The sequence below is a fragment of the Hetaerina americana genome, unplaced genomic scaffold (assembly GCF_022747635.1).
Source record: "Hetaerina americana unplaced genomic scaffold, ioHetAmer1.1.p SCAF_10, whole genome shotgun sequence".
Taxonomy (NCBI): domain Eukaryota; kingdom Metazoa; phylum Arthropoda; class Insecta; order Odonata; family Calopterygidae; genus Hetaerina; species Hetaerina americana.
Window position 1 is genome coordinate 4,299,323 of NW_027286070.1, and position 25,932 is coordinate 4,325,254.

The 25,932-nt window shown below is 38.0% G+C and overlaps 1 protein-coding gene across 1 annotated transcript in view; it reads right to left on the minus strand.

Moving 5' to 3' along the window:
- Positions 1-1,783: 1,783 nt before the first annotated feature.
- Positions 1,784-25,932, minus strand: part of LOC139699682 (trimeric intracellular cation channel type 1B.1) — a 48,336-nt gene continuing 24,187 nt past the window's right edge. Inside the window, exons 2-8 of the mRNA XM_071598202.1 lie at positions 16,874-17,030; positions 15,032-15,127; positions 13,798-13,886; positions 9,789-9,876; positions 8,868-8,988; positions 4,161-4,412; positions 1,784-2,942 (exon numbers count right to left, since the gene is read on the minus strand). Of these exons, the coding sequence (XP_071454303.1) occupies positions 4,182-4,412; positions 8,868-8,988; positions 9,789-9,876; positions 13,798-13,886; positions 15,032-15,127; positions 16,874-17,030 (782 nt within the window). The 3' untranslated portion in view covers positions 1,784-2,942; positions 4,161-4,181. The remainder of the gene's footprint in view (positions 2,943-4,160; positions 4,413-8,867; positions 8,989-9,788; positions 9,877-13,797; positions 13,887-15,031; positions 15,128-16,873; positions 17,031-25,932) is intronic.

Consider the following 25,932-nt stretch of genomic DNA (forward strand, 5'->3'; position numbering starts at 1 on the left):
TGAATGTAACAGAGAAGCATTTGGGAAAAAGGTTAGATGTTGGATAGTGGTTCTTGAAGATGAGGTAGAGGTTTTTTTAGGATGGATCGGGATGGAGAAAGAATATGCCAGAGACATGGGTGGCGCAAATTGATGGAGGAGGAAATGGTGTAAGTTTGAGAGGGTTTTATCAAAGGAGTCAGGATGATTGCAGATTCTGTGTCCACATATAGAAATAAAGCAAGGGATGCAGAGTTCAGTATGATAAGGGTGCCAATTATTATAATGGAGGCATCATTGTTTGTTAGTTGATTTAATATGCATAGAAGTATGTTCTTTTTTGTCAATTAGTGATATGTTGACATCTAGGAAGGTGATTGGGAGGAGGAAATGGTAAAGGTGAAGGTAACAGGATATCAAGAGAGTTGGCATGATTGCAAATTCTATGCCTGCATATGGAAATGAAGTAAGGGATGTATTGTTCAATGTGATTAGTGTGTCAATTATTATAATGTAGGCATCATTGTGTGTTGGTTGATTTTATATGCATAAAAGTGTGGACTTTTTTTGTCAATTAGTGATATGTTGACATCGAGGAAGGTGATTGGGAGGTGGAAATGGTAGAGGTGAAGGAAACAGGATGAAGCATTGGGGTCAGAGAGACCAGAGAAGGAAAATATTGTCAATATGAATACATGCTTGCCATTTGGCAGGTTTTCATGCTTGAGTGTGTGTGTGTGTGTGTATATATATATATATTATATATATATATATATATATATTATATATATATATATATATATATATATATATATATATATATATATATGTCTATTCTTCCTTGGTGGGTGAAACTGTCCCCTGACGCCATCTCTTGGCTGAAAGAATCGGGGCGCTTGGCGACATATTAGACCCACGGATCTCAGGGTAAATTGACTATCCTCGATAGCTCAAGTGGTTAAGAGCATCCGCCCGGCAAGTGGAAAGATCCGGTGTTCGAGTCCCGGTTGAGGAAATATTTTTACTCTTGTGATCCGTTCGATTCCGCCTTCCCCACCTCTATTGTGTTCGTCCTTTATATGTGTTCCTATCCCTTTTCCTTATATCTGTTTCTGTATATATGAGTATTTATTCGCCGTTTGGCGGGATTTCGTGTTTGAATGTATATATATATACTATATATATATATATATATATATATATATATATATATATATATATATATACATATATACATATATATATACACATATATATATATATACATATATATTTTTGATTATTTACTACCTTTATCAAGGAAGAGAGGGAAAGAACTCTGTCTGAGAGGAGGGACAGAACAGTTCTGTCCCTCTCTTCCTTGATAAAGGTCACGACCACCGAAAATTCGAAAAATAGTGAGTCTCTTTTTTGTGTGTTTCTGTTTTTTTGTCTGTGTCCACTAGTGCTAAGTGTTTTCTACATTATATATATATATATATATATATATATATATATATATATATATATATATATATATATATATACACTTCTGTTTCTTCCGATGAAGACAGAGCTAAATTCCATCGAAATTATCAAGAAATAATGAGTGAGTGTTCTTTTTATGTGCTCTTATATTGTTTGTTGCTGTCCAAGTTTTTTAGTCAACACTTCCGTGTTACCTCGACGAAATCATCTATATATATAATACTTTAATATCACACACATATGTATAAGCTTCCATAGGGTTGTATATATGAGTGTCACTATGTATATAGACACAGAGCAGCCCCCAATGCAGAGTTACACAATGACACCACAGTAGTTCGGGAGAAAGGAAACACCAAAAAAATTTATTTGTCACTTAATTGCATTGTGCCTTGTTTTTTAATCAAAACATCAAAAAGACAGTCACCTACATAAAATATAAAATACATGCAATGATCAAGTGTCAAATCACTTCCATCAGTGTGCACAAAACCACAACAGTCCTTTGTAGCTCTAAAGTACAAACTTCTCACTAGTTTCAGTTAATAAAACGTATAAAAGATGACAGCACCATTCAGCACACCTCAAAATATTGTACATTTCTGGGATTATGGAGGGGATGACACAAGCGTCCATTTTTTCTGAGCCAAGAGAGCCGCATTGTTTCAACCGAAGGCGGCTGGAGGGAGGGAGGAGCGGCACCCATTTCCGGCTCCATCCTCTTGGTGGCTCAGAAGTGACGTGACGCTCTATGATCACACGGCATAAGGGCAACCAGAAAACCATGTCATTAGTTGCCTCATGATTTTGCAAAGCAGCGCTCGATACTCCCTTGCATGAGGAAGGAAGGGACTAACAATGGCGATGGCAACAGTTGGCTCATTAAAACAATAATCTATAAAATGTCTATTAAAATAAAATGAAACTAAAATATTCCCAGGGGTACAGTTGTATTAGTTGGATAAGAAAGGGAATGGATAATTAAAATTTAAAAATGTGTGAACATCGGATACTGTTCATTTTTTTACGTGATGTTAAAAAAAAGAAAAGTCTGCAGACCTTCGAGTATGATCTCACACACGCATGATTTCAACATAGAACAGATGTTCAGTTGTCAAAAATTATAAAATTGCATTAGCCCAAATTAAAATGTTGTCATACACAGGTTGGATTGCACACATGCCCTCATTTCCACATCTTTTTTTGTTTTTCTAACCCTTCAAGTTGTTGTATACTGCTTGTTTCACAGTTCATGACATTGCCATATCGTATCGTATGGCATTTCGTTTTGTTATGAAATATGCCATAGAAATTTTAAAAAATAATCTTGTTTCAGTGACTAGATCTTCATCTTTGGCATCTCATTCTTTTGATTCTCTGGTTTTCTTCAATTGTTGATGTAAACATTCTCTCCTGCCAGGTCCTCTGGTCCTTTGGTTTTATTCATATTTCACCATATACTCCTTGATATCATCCTGTTACTTTTAAAAGGAAACCTGTAAGCATTTTAAATTATCATCAGTAAAAATTTACCAACCCAAACATCTCTAAATAGTGTGGGTGCAATTAATTTTTCATTTTGTCAAATTTTAAAGTATTATCGTAAAAATATTCACTTTTTGGAAACCATTTTTCTGATATTGAATTTGTTAAATCTTCTTTGATTCAGTTTCATTTGTCAATATATTTTTAGATCAATATAATCCAATTCTCAACTAGTTTGCCATTTGTATCTATATGGCCAAATATACAAAAATCATAATTCTTTTGATATTTTATTACAACACCGAAGGAAATTAAAATACAAAATGGCTAGGTGCAACCAATTTTTTGTGCAACTTCACATTCTATATCTTTAATTTATTACACAATATTAAATTTTTCTTAAAATGTGTTTGAATTTTTGGTTTAATATTCAATTCAAATTTTCAAAAACGACATTAAAAATGAAGCTTCACTTGTTTCACCATGAATTTCAATACTCCTTAATTGGGTATTTTCAAGGACTTAGTAAATATGTAATAATCTAAAAACTGATCGGCACCTGATTCAGCAAGTAATAGTTTTTGCATTTGCACTTTTGCATGATTCGTTCTTTGACCAAATGAATATCTGACGACCATGATTTGGGATGAAGGAGTTCATTGAGAGACAGAAAAACTCAGTTTCATCCATCCAATCATAAGACATGCAAAAAAAAAGAAAAAAATAACTATCGGTCAAGTGAATTTTCCTTCAAATTAAGCCATTTACTTATAAAATGAAAATACTGAGAATTTCCTATCATTATTAAACATTTCTTCAGATTGAGGTCAGTGAAAAAGTAGTGTTGAATGAACACTGATAGTCCGTTGTGGTCAAGGAAAGCTAACACTGCCATGGCAAACATGATAAAAGCAGTTATTTTTTAATGAATATGGATGCCTTTTAATTTTTAAAAGGAAAAGCACTTTGTTTTTTAGCGCATATAACTCAGAAAGTTAGTGAAAGATAGGAGAAGAGAGAGTACTGTTAAAATATTTTCGGATTATTTTCACAGAAAAAGAAGGGTGATTGCAATATTTAAACTCATAGTCAGGAATGGAAAGGAAAACTATTTGAAGGTATTTATTTGCTAGCTGCATAAAATGTTTTCCTGCTCCTTTGGAGTAGTGGTTGAGTGTAGAGGGTAGAGGGATGATTCTGGAATATGATGCAATTGATGTTGCACTCACCCCACATCGGCTCCTCCCTCATTAGTCTTTCTTTTTGGCCTCGGAGGATGTGGCTGCTCCACCGCCCCCACCTCCACTGCCTGCACCACCCCCTCCAGCACCACCCCCAGCACCACCCCCGGCTGCTCCACCAGCCTTTCCACCCCCGAGGACCCGTTGTAGCGAGTCCCATATCCCACCAAGGAACAGTGCGCAGAACAAATTCTCAAACGGCAGGAAGGGGTCATGTATACCAAGCAGAACCGAAGAGAGCTGGAAAGTAAAGAGAGATTATGTTAATGGGTGGAGGACATGGATTGGTGGGAGGTTATACATATGCAAGAGTAGAGGAAAATGAATTAGTGAAATACCCCAAAAAAGTTTTCAAATCCATCCAAGCGAAATATGAATTTTGAATTTTCCATCACAGCCGTCAAAGGCACCTTAATTCCCATTATGAGTCCAAGGAGAATAGATTTGGAATACATCTTCTGTGGTGACAAGTCTTATTTTTTGGGACCCATATTATTAATGGTCTTGTAAGGAACTTCTATGCACTATTTGGCAATATAAAAGCAGTTTCCTTTGCCTTAAACCAGCTCTCCCAAACTTACTAGAATAGACATCACATGATTGTGATATTGGCTTCCATGGTGATTCTACTCAATCTCTCTCTATCTTTGGTATTTTCTCTCAAGTTCCTAATGCTTCATACTCTTAAATCATTCTCCACATCCAGGATCAATTTCTATTTGGCCTACTTTTTTCTTGGGCCTCTGATTCTTTCTTGCATCATCAATAATGGTATCCTTGCCTTGTACAGGAGTTAGATGGTAGAATAGACTCTGTAGTCTAAATCTCACCCCAAAATAAAAATACTCTATCTATCCATCTATTTACATTCATTTGATTTCACTAACCCAATTTTCTTCTTTTGGGGTCCACAAATCTAACAAGATCTTCTTGATGAAGAATCTTATCTCTTTATGTATTGCCTCCTGCTCTCCATTTGTCCCCAATTCAGATGGAAGTGGATAATTGCCTTGTGATTCTTTTTTTTCCAATTTGTAGCATTTTCACTTCTCTTACATTATTTCCCTCTTCCTTTCACTCCACTCATCTATTCTGCAGTAATGTCTACCAATTTTCTCATGTGAGCATCCACCCACCGAAAGTCCGTGAAGTGAAGTAAGCTTCAACGTGACTGCTATAATTTATGTCATTTCTTACTGCTACAACGAGTCACCCTTCCCTCTTTCTAAAGCAGACCAATTTACCTGTGTGCATTCATTTTACCTATTCCAATTCTTTTGTGGGGTTCGGATAGTGGTGTGGCTAATGTACTGGCTTCCAACCCAGAGGGTTTGGGTTCGGATCCCGGAGATGGCAGATATTATTTGGTGGTTTCCTGATCTCCACTTGAGGTGCCTTATGGAGAGTGCTTTGAGTGAGTACACTGTCTGTCAGATGGGATGTTAAACTGCAGACCCCTTGGCACCTTTTTTTGAGAGTAGGCTAATGCCAAAGATGCCGGGCTTCCCTCCACCCTTCTTCCTCTCCCATCCATATCCATACCTAATGGCACAAATGACCTCACCTGTCAGCCACCTCTCCTAATAACTACTAATTCAATAGAATGGTTTGAAGCATCACTTTGTGGAAGCGATTCATATCGGAGGAGAAAATACTTTTTCTTCCATGTATATTTCATTATTCACAGTCTAGGTTTCGACTTACAAACTTGACCTGATAATGACTTTGTATGTCAAAACCCAGGTGGTGAATAATAAATTATACGTGGAAGAACAAAGTATTTTCTTTTCCGATAACTACTAATTCTTCATTATCTCTTTTCATTACCCTTGCCACAAGTAGCCTTATTAATCATCACATAACATTCTTCACGCATTGCCGCTTTACTTCTGATTTGAACTCAATCTTAACTTGAAGAAGTCTTCTGGTCAAACTCCTCCCACATAAGTGCTGATGAAAAAACATTAAAATTCTTCCATTAATTTTTCATAAACCCTTGAGTAATTCCACAGGGAGGTCATCCATCCATAGTCTCATTTGTCATGACCACTATAGCCTGGAAAGTATGCTGAGAAAATCTATATCCTCATTTGCTGGTCCCATTCATTTTTCCATGCTTTGTCTTGGACATTCATGAAATTATGTAACTTCCATTTTATCAACGTGGGAAGTGTCACAAAAAAAGAGCAATTATTGGCACTTTGAAATTAGAAAAATTTATTTAAATGAGTTTCTTGTTAAATTAAGGGTGACGATGTATGACATATTAAAGAAATATGATATGAAATATCAAACATAACCTCTTGCTGAAAGTGTGTATGCAAAGAATGGAATTTAAGCTGAAATTTCAATGAGGCAACAAGAGTAAATTTGGTATTCAATTTCTGGAAAATCGAGAATATCGTTCAAAAAACTACCTTGATATCATCGATCTTTTTCTATTGGAAACACATTTATGTGCATGTTTCCTAATTTCAATGAAATAAATATGCCAACAAAACTAACCCCAAACACCTTATATAAGTGATAACATTAACCCTTAAGCTTTGTGAAATGCAATTGTAGGTATACAGGGGTCACTGTGGGGAACACTTTCTTATAAATTTGATCATCTCTCACTTCAAGGACCCAGAGAATCTTCTCAACTCTATGGCCCAAACTGTTTCTTTCTTCAAACCAAGAGAGAGAGAGAGAGAGAGGGTCACACCTTCCCGTCCACAACTGGTCCCTCCCTTTCATGTTAGGGCTTGCATTCTGTCATACCACAAGACACAACCACATATTCCAACCTGAGCACCACCTTCAATAAGTAAAAATTATACGTGGTGGAAAAGCAATGAATTTACTCACACTTTGGTGTCCAATTGATCAAATTATCATCAAGGAAATCATATCATATTCATTTTTTATAACTTCTAAAAATTAAAAAAATTAAAATCTAGAATTTTAAGTTCCACTAATGGGCCACCAACAAAGGAAATATAAGGTATCTAGAGCTTTATGAGGATCTTTGTCCACCAGCTTTGCCTTTACTTATGGAAGAGATGGCGGCACTATATCACCTCTCTTCAGTACAAAGCCACAAGTATATGATTGGGCTGGAGTGACCAGGTGAAGAGTTTGATATCATGAGATCCTGGAATACATGTTATGACCAAGCACGTACATACACCAGCTATATGGCCAGCCATATACGAGGATAATTGAAAAGTTCTTGGAATGGAATAGAAATAAATGACTTGCTTCAGTGAAACTTATTTACTTTTCAATTTAATCTCCCTGTGTACTTATACACTTGGTCCAGTTATGTTGAAATGTCTTGATCCCATGTCGAAAATTAGATTCCTTAAGGCCTGCAAAATACCAATCTGCTTTGGCTGTTAGTTCTTTGTTTGAAGAGAATCTCTGTCTACGGAGGAATATTTTTTGAGAATGGGGAAGAGATAGAAATCTGATGGAGCCAAATCAGGTGAATAAGGTGGGTGATTCATATCTTAGTTCATGTATTTTTGCCATAGCAATGACATTTGTGAGGGGGGGTGCATTGTCCTGCTGAAATATGACTTTCTTCATTGCCAAACGTGGCCTTTTTTCATTTATCTTTCACTGTTGTGGGCCCAGGAAGTTAGAATAGTGTTGTCCAGTAGTTGTTTGACCAATGAGAAGATGATCCATCAGCATAATCCCTTTCACATCCCAGAAAACTGAAGCCATAACCTTTCCGGCCGACCGTATTTCCTTTGCTTTTATGATGGTGGTGAATTGACATGCTTCAACTTCTTTGATTGCTGTTTTGTACCTGGGGTATAATAGTGAACCCAAGGTTTATCTGTGGTCACAAACCGGCACAGAAAATCTTGTTTGTTGCTCTTAAAATGGGTCAAAAATTGTTCAGAAATTTACATTCTGATGTGTTTATGATCCTGCATCAAGAGCCACAGATCCCATCTATCAGATAATTTTCTCATATCCAATTCCACTGTTAAAATGTGATATGCCCATTCAGATGACATCCCTACAGCTTCAGCAATTTCAGCTTTTTCAGTCTGTGATGCTCCATGACCATTTTATGCACTTTGCAATTATTTCTGGGATAGTGGCACATTTTGGACGGATCATCATCTAAGCTGTCCTGACCAAAATCACACTTGTTTGTCCACTTGGCAACAGTTGAATATGAGTCCCCAGAGAGTGTTCTGAAAGTTGGTATGAATTTCCTTTGCTTTCATACCTGTCTTTACAAAGTATTTAATCATTGCTAGAATATTACTTTTTTCTATCTTCACAAATCACTGCACTGGAACTACAACAGAGGGACATCCGCACCACAGAGAACTGTGCATTATATGTTTACTCATTAAGGATTACATATTATTACACAGGAAACTCCTTGCTCTAGCACCAACACCTGGTGATGCTTCCGAGAACCTTTCAAACTAGCCTCGTAAATTATGGATATTGATCACCAGTGGAGTGATGTGTTCGAAAAATGCAAGGGAAAGAGTTAAAAAATATCAACCCCAAGGGAGGACCCATGAAAAAAAATGAAGAGGCATGTATCAGGCATGCAAATAACTTTTTGGCCCTAAGATGGAATAACTCTCTCAGAAATGTTTGTTTGCAGGGAAGGTTCAGATGCATCTCCATACTTTGAATGATGGTGCCGTTATTATATCTAGGCGATATTTTACTTACCTTGAAGTACACGAAGAATATCACAATGCCAAAATACACAAGTGCATGGGGAGCTGAGATCAGCTCTGTTTTCTTGTCCAAGACAAATATGATTGAGGCAACCAGGCAAGCCTTGGTTGGGCTGTAGGAATAAATTGGAGAAAATCGAGATTATCAATCCTTGTCATCAAGATAACAGAAAATCAGTTTTTACCCGATAAAATTACATATTTAGAGTTAACATTGTAGTGATATTAATTCTTGGAGGGTACATGTATATTATGTGTGACAAAAACCACTTTTCTGAAAATTCCAAGATTTATGGTTTCCAACGTTCATCTATTTTACTGAATAATTACTTCACTGGTCTCGAAGACCTCAGCCTTGATGGCAACATGCTAGAATGTTAGCAAAAATGCAAATATTATGCCCAGTGAAATGTAGCAATGCATGAGAAATCAAATAACCATGGAGTCATGTGTAAACATCACATAATCCTTGGAAGCAACTTCTTTAACATTGATAAATATCTTTCTTGCAAAGTAGTCAAATGAATTGACTTCATGAAGCCTGATTATGTTCAAATTCATGTAAAAAATGAGAGTATAACCAATTTATATGTGGTTTTCAATGAGCCCTCTTATGTGCAAGGATTTTCTTAATTTCCATTCCCCTCTAGAGCACTGTCTTCTTTTTAAAACCATGGACATGAAAATGCTAAATTATGACTCTCAAAGTATTCAAGCAAGGAAGACCATTAATTAGTCGAGACATATCAGGTTCTTCACAGATGTCAATGCACATTCCATCTTCATAATTAAAGGTTAGTGAGGGATTGAGATTACAAGAAATAACTGAGGTTTCATAATGTGTTTGAATATATACTATGGTTTTAGGATATGATTCCTTTGAGATATACATAATTGTTTATATTTTACTCACAAGCTGGGTTGCATGAATTCCATGGCAGTTGGAGTCCAGACACCTCTTATTAACCGTTCAAAGAGTTTCACAAATGCTGCTCCATTACCTGCAATAATAATTCATACATTAAGTGTTTTTCTATGAAATATCAAGAATAAAGTTGTGCATGTGATGATACTGCTGCATAAATTTACATGTATTTATGGCATTATTTATACATTTTCCCTTTTTGCTGATCAAATTTGTTGACTGTAATAGTATAATTATTGGGAGAGGTGACTGTCACTTTTAGGGACATCAAAACCAACTTCAGGATGTATACTACATATTTTCAAGGTCTGAGAACATGGTGGTGGTATTACAAATAATATAATTTAAAATTGATATCAATCTCACATCATCACAAACTTGCAAAATATTTTTTCCCCAGGAAGTTGAAAACATATCTGCATCATTGGAATTTTGTGATTTTTTCCCAATCTACCAAAAATTCCTGGAAAACAAGTTATGAACACTGTCATTTCATTTTTCAATCTTCAGTGTTAGTTCATAAAGAAATAATTATCATAAATAATCATGAGTAGTTTCCTGGTTCAATGGAGAGAAAGTTTCAGGAATGACATTTTCTGTCCACATAACCCCTGATTTTAGTAATTTGGTAAAAGGTAGGACTTTCAGGTAAAGGGGGAAGAAAGATGGAGTGAACCCCAGTGTGGGCATTAATCTAATCTATCAAGGGGAGGTCCTGAGAGGGTGACACAATTTGATGTCTATTTTGACAACTGCATGCCCCACGTGACGTACTCGCTACTGGGAAGCCAGTTAGGAAGTCCTCTTTTCTTCCACCAACACATTATACCGAGGGCTTCTTCGCACCGATTTCTTGGTGTCATTCTAGACAACCAGCTCACTTTTCAGCCGCACCTCGACTTTTGCCGTCAGAAGGCAATGGTTGCAAGGAGCCGTCTCGGCTGCCTTTCCTCCGTGATTTCTCCCCTGAATCACGCCGACAGGATGCGAATTTACAGGTCAATCATTCGCCCGCAGTTTCTGTACGCTTGCCCCGTGTTTGCCATCCGGAAAACGCTCTGGCGTCACCTTGAAACCATCCAAAACAAGGCTGTTCGGTCGTTACTCCAAGTGAGTCGCTTTACTAGGATGGCCGACGTGCGAGCGGCGCATAAACTCCCATCCGTCGCGGAATTCATTCGCTCGAAAGTCCCGTCTTTCAAATCCCGCCTCGCACCGTCTGGAAATCCGCTGCTACAAACCATCTGGGACTATGATCCCGAAGAGAAACACACTTATACACTGCCTAAAGATATTACTCGCCTATGAGTCTTTACTATGTCTTTTAATTTTAAATTTTCTTCATAGTCTTAAGCCGCTTCACGGCCGGACGGATCTCTTCCTCCGTCCTCCAAGTTATTTTAGTATTATTTTATCCACTTCACGGTCTTGCTGTCACCCGCTCCTCAAGCCCAAGTGTAATTTCCCGCTGTGGGAAATGGGCGACCCTCGCCACCGCTTCCATTTTGTACCGCTCTATGCTCAGAGTGTGCCGGTGGGCAGTTAGTGCTGTTAGTGACGTACTTTTTTTTTTCTTTTTTGTAAAAAGCCGTTCCCTGTCGGCTTTCCTTTCTTGTTAGATTAAGAATTCATATTTTATTCCTAGTTTTAAGTTTCACTTTCTCGCAAACCGCACTTCCACCTCAGCCATGTTTCTTTCTTCAATGCCATGCGTTTCTTATGTACAATTACCGGTAAAGGTGGGACTTCACTCACCGGGACGGTTTATACTTGCCCGCTTGGGCAGTCAATGAACTTTTGTGAAGTGGTGTGCTCCTGGACATTTCTGCCACCCCTGAGATTTAAACATGGTTCCTTGGGATGGAAAAACTGCTCAATAATCCTCTCATCTACCCAGTCCCACCTTTTAATATATATTTGGAGGATTCCAGGTTAAATTCTAATTCATTATCATTACATTTCTTATGTTAAAAGTGGTATTTACAGCCTATATATGTATGTGCTTGAAGCATGTTTCACTATCTCAAACAGCAAGTCATTTATTGAGGAATATTTAAGAATAATAATTCTATATACTTCTTCATAAACAAAATCAACTGAGTAAAAAAGCCCTCCTTCAGTTTTATAGTCCCTACAGAATGGATATGAAGTCCCTGAGTGAAAGCATTTAAATTATGAAATCATGGCTCATCGAGTGGTACATTCCCAACCAAAGAAAAATGTATCAGTGATTGATAAGACAGGGCATCTCAACAGGTCACAAGATCGGCGTAAGTCTATAGTATTGTCTGTCTACAAACATTAATGTGGTTTGTCAGTCAAACTCACTGAGAGTTAGGTAAATTTGAGCATTGACATCTGTAGTACAATGAAGTCCAAAACATGTAGATATGAAGAGATGAAATTTTGCAAAGTGAACAGCAAAATCTTGACAAAGAGACACCATATTGCATATTATCATGGCTGATAAAAATGATGTGTATACAAATGAGGGCAATGAGCTTATCCAGAATTTGAGGGCAATGAGTTTATCCAGAATTTGAGTGATTAATTTTCAGTACTAGAACATACTAAAGTGACAGTTGCCAATATTCCACATTGCTATGATATACCTGAGTTCTCATGATAATATGGAAAGCAAAAAGTACAAATCACAAAACTGGCAAAATAAGTTGTCATATATAAAAATGTACTAGTGGTATACTTCACCAGTATAGTTTATTTCCAAAACTAAAAAATTAGAGAGGATACAAGCATAATTTTTTTGGGATATAAGTATATTTCTTCTGCAGTTCGAGAAAATAAAGACTCTTAATTTCCCTCACCACCCATTTCTAGAACATGCTATTCAATGACTAAGTAGACAATAGAGAGTAAGCCCTAGGCACTGAATAGTTTTTTAAATGGAATATCAAGGGTCACTGCCATAGACACATAGGATGTAGTCACAATTAATGCAATTCAATAGTCCAGAATTACCAAAAAATGTTTTGTATCATAGTTGGATTGGAGGAGAAGACAACTATTTTGGACCCATTGGCCAATAGAGGAATTATCATCAACATTGATTTTATCAATCAAGCATGTGAGTTCCCCAAGAGTGAAAAAATATATATTTTTATATATGTTTCTTCTTTTCAATCTTTATTATATATTTTCAATATATATGTCTAATCGATGATGTTGAAGCACTCTCAAGAGCAATATTACATTTGGACGGCGAAATAGAACACAAATAAAATGGATAACACTTAAAAGGACACTCCCATTGTAGATTGTTTGAGCTTCCAGCCTTCTTCAAGTAAGACTGAAAATTTTCGGAGAGAGGTTAGGGGTCTGGGGGGGGGGGGAAGGGGAGGTGTAGGGAATGCTGGGAGGGGAATTAAAGATGGCAGTTAAGGGTGGGAATTTTAATTGATCGGAAATCTAGTATATACGTGGATTCTCAAGTTCTCAACTCTATATTGGTGGCTGAATCAGGTAGGGATTCTAGGATGATAAGGGCAAAACACTGGTCGAATGAAAGGCTGTGGGAATTTGCGTGCGAAGGGATAGGAAGCGAAGAGGATGAGGCAGAATTGCAGGAGTAGCGGTGATTATTCATTTGAAAGGATAAGGGGGAAATGCATTTGTGCAGCACCACAGCCACTCTAAACAAATACAACAATGCACTTCATTTTACATAGGCAAAAGGGCGAAGTATTAGGGGAAGTATATAATGCAATACTTTTTTGGTAACAGATAGGGAAGAAAGCTTATAAACTAATTCAATGCCAGAAAAGAATATTTCAGTAGAAATATGAAATTTCCACACAGTCTCTCTTCTGGAACAGCAGGAGGAAAAGTGGCAAAATTTTAAGTAACTATGCGATGATGAAAAAATATATCGTTAATGTTATTATTTACTGACTCTATCTTAAGTAAAGTGATCAATATTTAAAATAAATCTAATAGCCAAACAAGCACAACTGTGATTTATGTTCTAATTATATCTCACCTTTGAGGGTTCCTATCAATATCATGATGACATAAGCATTAGGATAGAGTTTTCCAGCATGAGTGACACCATCATAAACCTTTTTGCACCTGAGAATGAAGAGAGTACCCAAAGTTATTATGAGGAGTATCCATCCATTACACAATCCTTCACACAGCACAAAAATCTGGAGGTTCTGTTGGACTGATTGATACACAGCCCTTTCAAACTATTAAGTAACTGCTCTCTAAGGTATTACAGAGTAATGGCAACAGCATGCCTTTCCTCCGAAAAACAGTAATTTTTCCAAATACAAGGATCATTGCTTTTTCTTTTTATAGAAAGCAGAGAATTCATGCTGCCAAACTTTAAATATCATGAGAGGAATATAGCAAATATATAGACCAATAATAAATGATGAATGTAAAAGAGTCCTTAATAATCTTTCAGAAACCAGATTAAAAATCTACCAGGTCATATCGTGCCCCAGGGTCATGAGGTCACCAATACCCAAATGAGATTTTCCAGTCCAATATTGACTGTATAAAGGCAACATTAAATCAATAATTTTCAATTTTCGCACAGTTGATTCTGAGTTATATTATGATAGTAGATAATTTTATTTCCCTTTGTAAATACTGACATAATATGGCAATTTTCAATCCAAAATATTATAATAAGATTTTTATTGATATGAAATTTCCTGCCTCATTGGCAGCAGGGTAACGTCTTTGTCTGCATACCCAAAGGTTGTGGTTTGATTTCCACCTGAGTGGGTTTTCCTCCATTTAGGACTTGGGTGTTTGTAATTGTGTCCTTTGTTGTAATAATAATTGTTTATAATCCGATGCAAAGGCCAAAAAGTGATGTTTTCCAATTTCAGCTAAATAAATAAATCATGATCAACACAGCAATGTCCGTTTCTTCTGCAGTAAATGATGAATTGGCAAACTAAGTTCAATATAACTCTCAATAAATATTGGTCACCAGAGTGATAGTTCGATTCTTTCCTTTATAAGTCACATTATAATCCAGCATTTTTCTGAGTTGTAAAAAAATCTTTCTTCAAATGGAAAATAGTATTTTTTCAATAACTTTGGTGGCCTTATAATAATTTTGCTCTTAATGAAGAGAGCAAACAACTATCTTCAACTTAAATGTGAAGTCATAACCCTTTCCCTGGATAACAGACTATATACACCTATGAAAAAAATGTATTGGTAATTTACTAGTCAGACAGGGCAGTTGTTCTTACCTGTAAATTTCTTTCATCGTGGCACAAATCAGCTTTATAGGTAAAAACTTAGCTACTTTGTAGCCGATGTCAAATGGTGTGTAAAATATGATGTACCTAAAGGAAGAGAAAAATATTTATGAATGATCAGAATAAATAATATCTCAACAATAACATTACAAGCAATATCCCTTACTCCACTTGGATGGTTTGGTTTCGGATGATCCTTTGCTGTATCAAGTTACTCAAATGAAGCAGGGAGTTCCATTAAAATCGTGATTTGAAACTTAAATTTTGCAAGTAATTGTTATGTATTTATTTATTTTTACAGTTATCATTAATTTGATAATGGTCTTTTTTATGATGACTCTAAGACTTTACATTTGCTTTCATCCCTGCTCTAAGATTAGCAAAAAATTTCTGAATTTCTAAACATTTTGTCACCCTAATTAAATATCAAAATCATAATATTTAGCATCAGTTACATTATTGAATGTTGACTCTATAACTGAATAAGGAACTCAAGGAAAAACTTCTATGAAATCACTTCACATCCATCAACACCAGTAGGTAAAGAGATCACAGGTATCCCCCATCCCCAGTACAGCATACTGTTGTTGCTATTCTTATCTGTTTGGATGAGGCAAGGACCTCAATTTTTGCAGATTCAACTGAGTGAAAGCAGAGGAACTTGAGTAATTAGGATAAACAGTTGTTTATAAGTAGAGCATGATCAACTTAAATCTTTTAGAATCATGGGAACAATCCCATATATAAAAATTTGGCAAGGAATTGATTTTGAAACTGAATGCTTTGTATACTTCTGAGTAATTTAGATATTGAACGTAAAACGTAATGGACAAATTACCTCCAGGGGCTTAATTCTTCAAGCCAAAAGTCATTTTAAAATCATGATAAACGTTTTTGAATGAACTTAATAATAAAATTCTAAATCGAAAGGGCTATGAGATTCTCACATTGTAAGTGATGGGACATCTTTTTTTTTTGTCAATCAAAGGCTCTTTAAGGAGGCTGTACCTTTATGGTATAACATTAGACAAAATATTGAATTCACCACTATGAGTGGACAATTTTTAGTTTTTCAGTGCAAAATGCAGCTGAATGTGTTGCATAAAATTGAAGCAACTCCCACAGTAATGTGCTGAGAGATTATATTTATTATTTGTATTTTACCGTTCAAGGTAGGTTTTGAATGTACACAGCCTATACGATGGTACAGCAATACATCCCTCACCTCTTCATCAAAACACACCCTGATACCTGACATTCAAGTAAACCCCTCTTCAATTCCACATACTTCCTTCCTCCCTGCATTCCATCCAATATGCCTATCCCACTCCATCCCCTTCGTATGCTGAACAGTCTCCCCCTCTATTACAGTGCTCAACATCCCATTGCCAATCAAAATCCTATCTTCATCAATCTTTCCTACTTCTTTATGATTTCTCCCAAAAATCCCCTCTCTTCCCCTTTCACCATGCCTAGCACTTCCTCATTTGTTATCCTTTTTACTCACTTCACCAAACCCACATTTCAAAATTCTCCCATCCTCACCCTTCATCCTGCTTCAATGGCCATGTTTCCGTGCCCTACATAACCTGCTGAGAGATGTAAACCAACAAAGAAAAGTAGCATTTATGCTCCAGAGATTTGTCAAAAGAGCTCCGAGACTGGATTTAGGAGTTGTTTTCATATCGCATCATTGCATCCAAATGTCCTCCATTGTAAAGCGACACTTGTGGAGGCGAACTCCCGGGAATCGCGTTTGTCGGAACATTTGTTGATTTGAGAGTGACGTTCGCTTGAATTGTTGCAGGTTTACGGGCGTTTGGGTGCTCTCACCAGACAACGGTGGCCACGACCAGCTGCGGGGTGTTCTTGAGTGGTGCCAGCGGCGGCTCACCGAGCAGGGCGTTGCACAGGATCCCTCCCGCGAACACCACGAGCATCGTGGACAGCCAGCACGATATTGGGTGCTTCCTGGAGAAGGCGAGGGCTCCTGTAGAAAAAGCAGACCGTGAGGATCGGGGGTGGACGACGGTATGTTTCTCACCATCTCGTTCCAGAAAAATTATCATACCATAACTTTACACCGCGATTACAAATAGTTTAACCTACCGTACTGTCACAGAAAAATTTATCACAATTAATTCGTAATGTGTACCTCAATGTCGACGAGAAACCTCTTTCTATGTTAGCCGTGAACTCGATGCCTATGCTAGTACGCATTGACATAGTGATGGATAGACGTCGCCTATCATTTTCAAATTAGAAAATATCCCATATTATTTTTGCCTTCAAAAGAGTTGAAAACGATATTTATCTCGTTTTAAGTTGAAATGAACCCAAAGATGTCCTTAAATGTTTCTAATCTGGTCGAAATTTATTCATCACTCCCATTTTATCAATAGTTATTTCAGTAGTCAATAGTCAATAATATCGCTTACATATTTTTTCCTACAGCAGTGTCCATACGTTTCTGTAAGTGATTTGATGACAAAAGATACTCATATTGGCTGCTTTTAAAACCAGGATTTGTGTAAATTAATATATTTAATAAAATCGGATTTTCATTTTAATTGATCTAATATTTGTCATGGATGTTTGTGATGGAAATGGAAAAAATATTTTATCGAAAAAGTTATCTTTCGCTTTTAAATTAATTCTCTCCCGCATTTATATGAATTAGAGATAGGCAAAAATAAAAGAATTTATTATGCATGTATTTTTAATATTTAAACATTATTTTTTAAATTTATATTAAAATTTTAATTCGATTGTAAACATTTTCTTCCTCTTAAAATGAGTGAGACATAATCATAATGAAGAAATGAAAGCTTACTAAAGTCAAAAGAACCCTCTCCATTATTTTAGAAATAACTCGGTATGGCACTCCTGCGCCAGTATCACCTGCTTAATTTAAAATGAAGATTGTCTATTTCGGTATTACAACTCTCTTCAAAATAAAAACGAGGGGCACACAGTTTTGCGCGACGCGCAATTACTGTTGCCCACCAGCAGAAGGGAGATGTAACACTTGCGAATTTGTTAACTCTATTGCTTTAAGTCCACAAATCATACGTAGAGAATTTGGAGACACTCACTAAGAAAAACACGGCCCAGGAAATCTGAGCTCTGATTAACCTTTGCTAAATCTTCTGCATTTCGAATGATTTGGAAGTTTTCAAAATATGCATTTCAAAATGTCTTTCAAAATAAAATAAAGTCAAAATACCAAATATTGACTTGGATGGAACAATTTCATTATATAATGACAATAATAAATATTCCTCATAATATGCATGTAACGGCATAACATATATTATAACAGTGATGATTAAATATTATACAAAAATAGTATAGGTGAGATAGCACCCAACTTATCTGCATTTTATACAAGAAAGGATTAGAGAGAACTTCACTGGAGAACGGGGGGCCCAACGAAAAATCAGTATATACATGTACGTTCAGTGCGCATGGCGTTATACTCGATCTCATGAACAACATATCAAAAGTCCCCGGCGTCTATGTTTTTCCGGGACCTGAATCCCCATTGTCCCGAAAATATGCTTGGCGACATTGAGGGGCATACCTTGCCTCCAATATCAGTTCGCTTTGACATAAAATGGTCTCCAGTGGAAGATGTTTTCTAAACTATATGAAATGATAAAATACATGACTGTTTTGTGATAGAACAGCGTACGTGACGATATGTACCCGCCGAATGAAAATATTGTTTTGTTGCTGACACAATGGGTAAAGATGAAAATATGTACAAAAACTGTATTTCCCATTCATTTTCCTATACAAATATATGGTTGACTTATTTTTCTGACTAACCGTTTCGAAGCTGCAGTGATTGCAACGGCACGCGAACGCTGACAGGCACGGTGTGCGGCCCAAGAGGCGATGGCGACAGAGATAGATAGATAGATAGAGGTCTTAATTTTGGTGAATTTGAGAACGAATGGTCTCTTCTTCCATTTCACCCATCGTCATGTGCATTATATTACAGAGAGGCAGAGGATTGTGCATAAGTGTGTGTGTGTGTTCGTGTGTTAGTTTCATTTGAGGGCATCGCCAGTTCGCATTCATTTATTAAATAATATTGTAAAACGATCGTTTTCAAATCGACGCTATGTAGAGAAGAAAGAAGCGTCAGCTGTAGAACGTACAAAATCCTTTTCAATCTTCATTCTAGTGAAATATGTGTCACGTTTTGTATAATTATCGGCTATACGTGTATTCTTGTTCCTTAGTTCTCATTTATTTTCAGTTATAATTACTCTTCAACTAAGACATTTGCGTATCTTGCATGAAATACTTTCGATTTCGGTGATCTATTGAGGGTGTGCGCACGCGGAGAAAGGACTGACGATGCCGGAAGAAGCGAGCGTTTTGAGACAAGATAGGGTCGCAGATTTACTATCGTACATTTCTCATTCAAAGAGTTTTGCGAAGTTGGACGCTGCTTTCTTTCTTAGACCACTCGGAGACGCACAAACATGGTTCCAATAGAAGACGTTTGGAGATAAGAGCCAACGAGACGCGAAATTACATTTTAAATTCTCCCATAGATACGGTCGTTGCAAATTTACACTCTTAATTGTAAAGAGACTGACTGAAATTCACTGAAAATAGCTTCCTTGCCAACACTTCTTGCACGATTCCGAGGTGAATAGTTAAGCTGTGTAGATTATATCTGGATTACTGGAATGCATGTCATTGAAAGGTATTTTGCGCACACCAGGTATTGGAGTGATTTTAGCCTAAATCATTGCATGCCGTAGCTATCAAACTTGTGTACTACGCACCTATGAGACAAAGGAAAACAGACCAATGAGCCCAAGGCATGATAGGGGAACAATGGCCTTCGGGAGTTTCTGGGGAATACAGGGAAAGTGGAGGCAGAAGATTATATTGTGTGACCGTAGAATGCTGAAAATACTGATAAAGAGAGAGGAGAATGTTGGTAAAGCGAGGTAGAGGGTGGAAGAGAGACTGGGCGCGTTAGATTGGACAAGGAAGAGGGGTGAAGGCGGTTTCTTTGTAAAGTTTTGGGCGCCATTTTTAAGTGGTGTTTGTTAGACGCGCCGCATTACTTATCACCTGGGTTTATTAAAATCCTTTTAATAGATGCACTGAGGTAAATAATTAAATGAATATAGCATTAATTAGTGAATTGATGGGTTCTTCTTGTTCGCCCACGTTTTCTTTTCCCCGATAGACAGGAACAGATATTCACGCTGCGAGAATACGATAAATAGTAGAAAGCAGTGAAACACAACAGAAGGTGGATTCAGAAACTTAATTCAGGAATCACTCAAAATAGTGGAGCCATTACAAGGGCGAAATTTTAACCGTTATGCCAAAACTTCGCTATTGTCAAGGAACGACGGTTTCAAAACCTTAGCGGATTTTCCATTCAGGGGAATGATAGCAGCGAATGAGGAAAAATATGACGTCCTGATGGTTTACCAGTGAACGTTCGGTGAAGCGAAAAGAAAACATGTGAGAAACGCGTGATTGCAAAGACAACTTCCACCTTCTCTTGACCGATCACCAAATGAACGAATCATCTTTAATCGATGCGACCGATTCACCCTGAAACAATGTGAACGACTCATTTTGACTCCTCCAGCAGATGCGTTCCCCTTTAAGAAGTTCCGTCGAAAGTGTATGGATGTTTTGTAGGGGTGTCTCGTGAGTCGTACTAGGTCAGGGACGCGACCCCTCACCAGATGACAGTCGTTCGTAAGGGCTGCCCGTCTTCGTACACTGCTCGGGAAAGTTTGGAACTTCGATGTGTTCGAGAGGATAGCGGCCGAAAAGTGACGTATATTCCACGTGACTGCCCAGCTTATGAATGGCGGTGGTTATCTGGATAGCTTTTCAAGAACTGGGCTGCGAGGGGTCCGGTTTTCCGGTGATCGGTCTCCTTTTACAGATCAATCAAAGATGTCCGGGCAATATTTTGATCATTGTCTATGTTATTCCAGTAAAAATTACGCATTCATGTACGTGAATGCGTGTATTTACGCACCCTTACATACATGACAATTATAAAGCGTCCTCTTTTGTGCATCAAAATATCTCAATATGTTCCGCATTAAGAGCACAGAGATATGTTTATTCTATTAAGGTAGGTCTTGGAAATGGCGAGATCTTGACAGCGCAGACATTGTAAACTCACAGCATCGGCGAATTGTTATAGCTCAAAAAAATTAATCGGGATTTATCATCCGTAAGTCGGATTGCGAGCAGATGTGAGTGAGCATTGTGTTCACGTATCGACAAAGCCCCGCAGGCAATCCCCATCCGCGGCTGGCGTCCACAGCACCCTCTGCCATATGCCCCGGAATCGCGTCACCTTGAGGGACCGTGCGGGGGTGCTATCGCCCCCCTCGCCTCAGATAATGGTCTCTCCTATGACGATATGGCCGTCGAGGGAAGGCTGTGGCCCAGCGTCGCCGTTGCTCCAGGTTCGGGGTAGAGGTCAGTGCCACTTCGGCGCCCCACCTCCTCGACACTAGTGCCCCCAGAGACGGGGATCGATTCTCCGTTCCCCCGGGAGGGGAGGGGAGAGGGTAGGCGAGCGAGTAGAACGTGACGAGCATTGGGATAGGACGGCGACAGCGGCGGGAGTTAACTAGAGCCCTGGCAATATCAATAACGTACGTATTAGGGCAGGCATCTCGACAACAGCTAAGGTCATTTGCCTCAGCATGTTATCCGCCACATATCAAAGTCTTCAACATCGCACTGCCAATCAATATGCTCTGCATCCATCTTTCCTGCCTCCTTCGGATTTATCTCTACAATCTCCTCGCCACCTCCTTCATACGCCGCACTTCCTCATTTGTTTTCCTTTCGGTCCATTCCACCTTCTCCATTGTTTTCCACCCCCACATTTCAAAAGCCTCCAATCTACTTCTATCATCCTGCTTCAATGACCATACTTCCACGCCGTACATAACTACGCTCCATATTAAAGATTTTACAAGCCTTTTCTTAACATCCTTCCTCCCTGTCATCTATTCCTTCCTTCTAATCTTCTTTGTCAAACGCAATTCTATTCCTTTTATCGATAATATTGTGACCATTTAGGTCCAAAACACTTGCGAGATGAGTAAACTGTTCCATGTGCTGCAGTTTTTGCCTATCTGTATTAATATTTAACTTAATTTAATATCTAAATATTATGTTGCTCTCGTGAGTGCTTCTACATCATCTATATATGTATGTGTATGTAAATAGTCTTGAAGAATTTGGTTGTGGCACCGAAAATCTAAATCCTGTGTGGCTCTCTCTTGTTTGTGAGCTCTGTATTTTGTTTCTTGTGTGTCACACCTTCGAGATCACGTATCTCATCCTCTTGGGCAGTGATTTTAGTTTGTCATTCCGTACACTTCCATTGTAAACGTGTTTAATCTGACGCGCAAAATACGATGCTTGTTAGAAGCTGCACAATACTTGGACGAATGCGAAAGATCTGTTAATTCTGTCACACATTTTCGTTTTTCGATTTAACATTTTCATATTTTGCATTTCCATTTCATCAGTCATTCAAAAAAGTTGACAGATTGTGAAAAAAATTAATCGCAGAAATTTAATCTGAATTCCTAAATCGTCAAAAGTAAAGAACCTACATTTAAAAATGAATGACATACATTCTTTGCATAAAACGTATCGAGAAAAATTTATTTATTTAAGATATTATAGCTACAATGCCTCAAAATTCTTCAAAGTACATCCCTAGAGCGTCGACACACATTTGCCAGCGAATTTTTCATGGCTCGAAGGCTCCTCGGTTGACGGATTCCGGAATGTCTTTAAGGTAACGCGTGCAAGCTTCTTTGAAGGCACTTAGGGTCCCATGGTGATATCCTTTGAGGGAGAATTTCACATTTTGAAATAGAAAATAGTCTGCTGGTACCAAGTCGAGACTGTAAGGAGGTTGGGGAATCGCCGCGATGTCGTTGGAGAAGGTCTTCGCAAGCCGGCACTCGACTCTGCTATTGGTCGTCCGTCAAGAACTTCGGGACAAGTTTTCAAGGGACAGATCTTCCGCATCGCCAAATTTTCAGTGATAATGGTGTTCACTGTCATTTTATCATTGCCAACACGATCTACGATGATGCGTGCACTTAACCGACGGTCTGCTTCTGCTTCAAGCACAGGTCAGGAAGGAATTGTTACCGATACTTTTCATACAATCTTATTATGAACGTTCCGGCCAAAGGGGTCAAGAGGGCCAAGCTCGCGAAAGCATTCCTGGGAGTCCGCTGCTGGGGTTGAAAATGTAATATCGAAAATTTCGAATGTAATATTGAAAATGTAATGTAAGGGCCCCCCCTTAGAGCGAGCACGTTGTTCGTTAGAACTGGGACAGTGCGCGAGAGGAATTGAGGGTTGGGCGGGCATTGGAGACAACGGTCGGCTTTGGGGGGGAGGGGGCAGGGTCGGCGCTTGGAGGTCTTCACGTCGCCCCTTCCCTAAAGAAAAACGAATGGAACGACGGAAGGGTGACTATAACTGCTACGTTTCCTCCGCTGCATCCAATCAATCTCTATCCCCCCGGACACTCAAATCATCGTGGCCACAATAGAATCGTGTCCCTCTACACCTCAATCCCTCGCTTTGAGGGTCTCTCATCTCTTTATAGCTATTTATTAGAATACAACACATAACATATTCCTAGCACTGATTTTCTCCTGAATCTATCTCACCTCATCCTAACCCACAACTCCTCCTTCCACAATAAACATTATCTTCAGGTTAAAGGCTGTGCAATGGGCAGTAAATTCAGACTCTCATTCACAAACTTCCACCTTGGCCTCGCTGAAAGTAACTTCTTTCCGGCTACCCCCTGCAAGATCTCCTATGAGCAAGATATAAATACGAGTACCGATGATATATCCCTTCTCTGGCCAAATAGCATGGATTTTCTTGAAAAATTCATTTCCTCCCTCAATAATTTCTCTTCTCTCTCCTTAGTCCCCTCCTACTCTACCTCAGAAATCACTTTCCTCGAAGTTAATAAATCTCTCACAATCAAAACTTCCACATCTACTGCCCACATTTAACCCAATAACAAGCAACACCAGCTGCCACCCATCCTCCGAAACTTTCACGCGCCCAAACCTTCCCGAGGCAACAAATTGCCCACCCTCTCCATTGGCACAACGTACTTCCCACGAATGCAGTCACTCAGACATCTCCTCGAAGAATTCTTTCCCGTTCTGACCAAACAAAAAACAACGGCAAGCATATTACCTTAAATGTCCCTCCATCACTTTTAAACGATCAATCTATCTCCCATTTTGAAATCCGCTACACTCCTATCTAATCCTCCGCTACCCGCGTGCCAAAGAGAATAGAATGACTGATGGCACAGCTTACCTACGTATAACATGTTTTTCCAGTGCTTTTTTTCCATATTACCTGGCTTTTCGGGGTTAAAAAGCTATGAACTCAGGTTTTCCCAGTTTACTGGATAGTTGGCAGCCCTGAATAAGATAAGTATGATGTAAAATCCGTTGATAACACCAGCTATTGATAATAAAAATAATTGATAACATCTCAGGTCGATATAGACATTTGTAAAAACCAATATATCGAGCGTCGATAATAATCGTCTGTGTTACGATTAGGCTGATTTTTACGATACGGAGAGAGAGAGAGAGCGAATAGAGACCAAAAATACGGTAAAATTCAAATGACAAAAATAGATAATCTATCTACAGTGCTAATCTGACAATATTATCGATTGACGATATAATCGATGCGGGAGATATTTTCAATACTAGTCGATCACCTCATCATATCTAGTGATTTTTTATACATATTTCATATCTAAAATCGATATTGTACGACAAATATCGCAAAGCCCCACAGCCTTTTAAATCCATTCTGCCGTGACATTTTGTCTCTTTGCAAGGAACAAAATGAACTGCCCAAAGCCATTATTTCAGTTTAGTAGATCTTGCGATGATTAGGAGTATGATATTCTACTTACTATGATACACTCATTATATAAACGCGTATCCTGTCATCTATACACGCAGCATTTTCTTGAATGAAAAAAAGAGCCTAGTGTAGGTCGGGCTAGAACCTGACCGCGGGATGAATCCTTTTAAGGTTTCATGAAGAAAAAGTTTCCGCTGTTACGTGGCGATTATCGCGTAAACGAGGTTACTTCAGAGACCATTACCGCGTAGGTTTCCTCAGAATGCTTGGGAAGCGTATTCTCAATCTTAAAGGAGAAAGGATGAACTGTATCACACAAAAAAATTCATTGGACAAAACAGTGAGATTTTTTAATTGGATCTAATTTGGATTGAATTAGTTTTAATATGAAATGAAAGGCTTTAAGATTTTAAATAATTCCACGAATAATAAGGGATCAGAATAACCGCATTCGACCGTGTTGGGGAGGGAGAGGTATTTTTCTTCAATTTTCATTTTAAGTAGCCTAGTATGTTGCCATTACTTCATCTAACCTTAGTTTATGGTACTTGTTACTTATAGCTCCTAAGGTATGCTTAGAGAAGTATATCTCACTTAGATGCCGAAGTGCAGGTGACTTTAGTTATCATGATTTACATTATTCGTATTATTTTACACAACTGCACTGAAACAAAAAATAAATTTTTGATATTGTAAGCTTGTTTTTAAATCACCCCCTGCCACACGCCCTAGAAGTGTCTTGCAGAGTACCATGTACATGAAGAAACTGTGGGAGTTGAATTTTTGGAATTAGATTATAAAATACAACGATAATAAAAAATTGGCTCCTAAAATTTAAAAAAAACCTGGCTTATTCAATTGTTCCCGGCTCATGACCTTCATGGTCAGTCTTTTAAATATGTAAGATGGTACGTATACTCTTCATGTTAAAG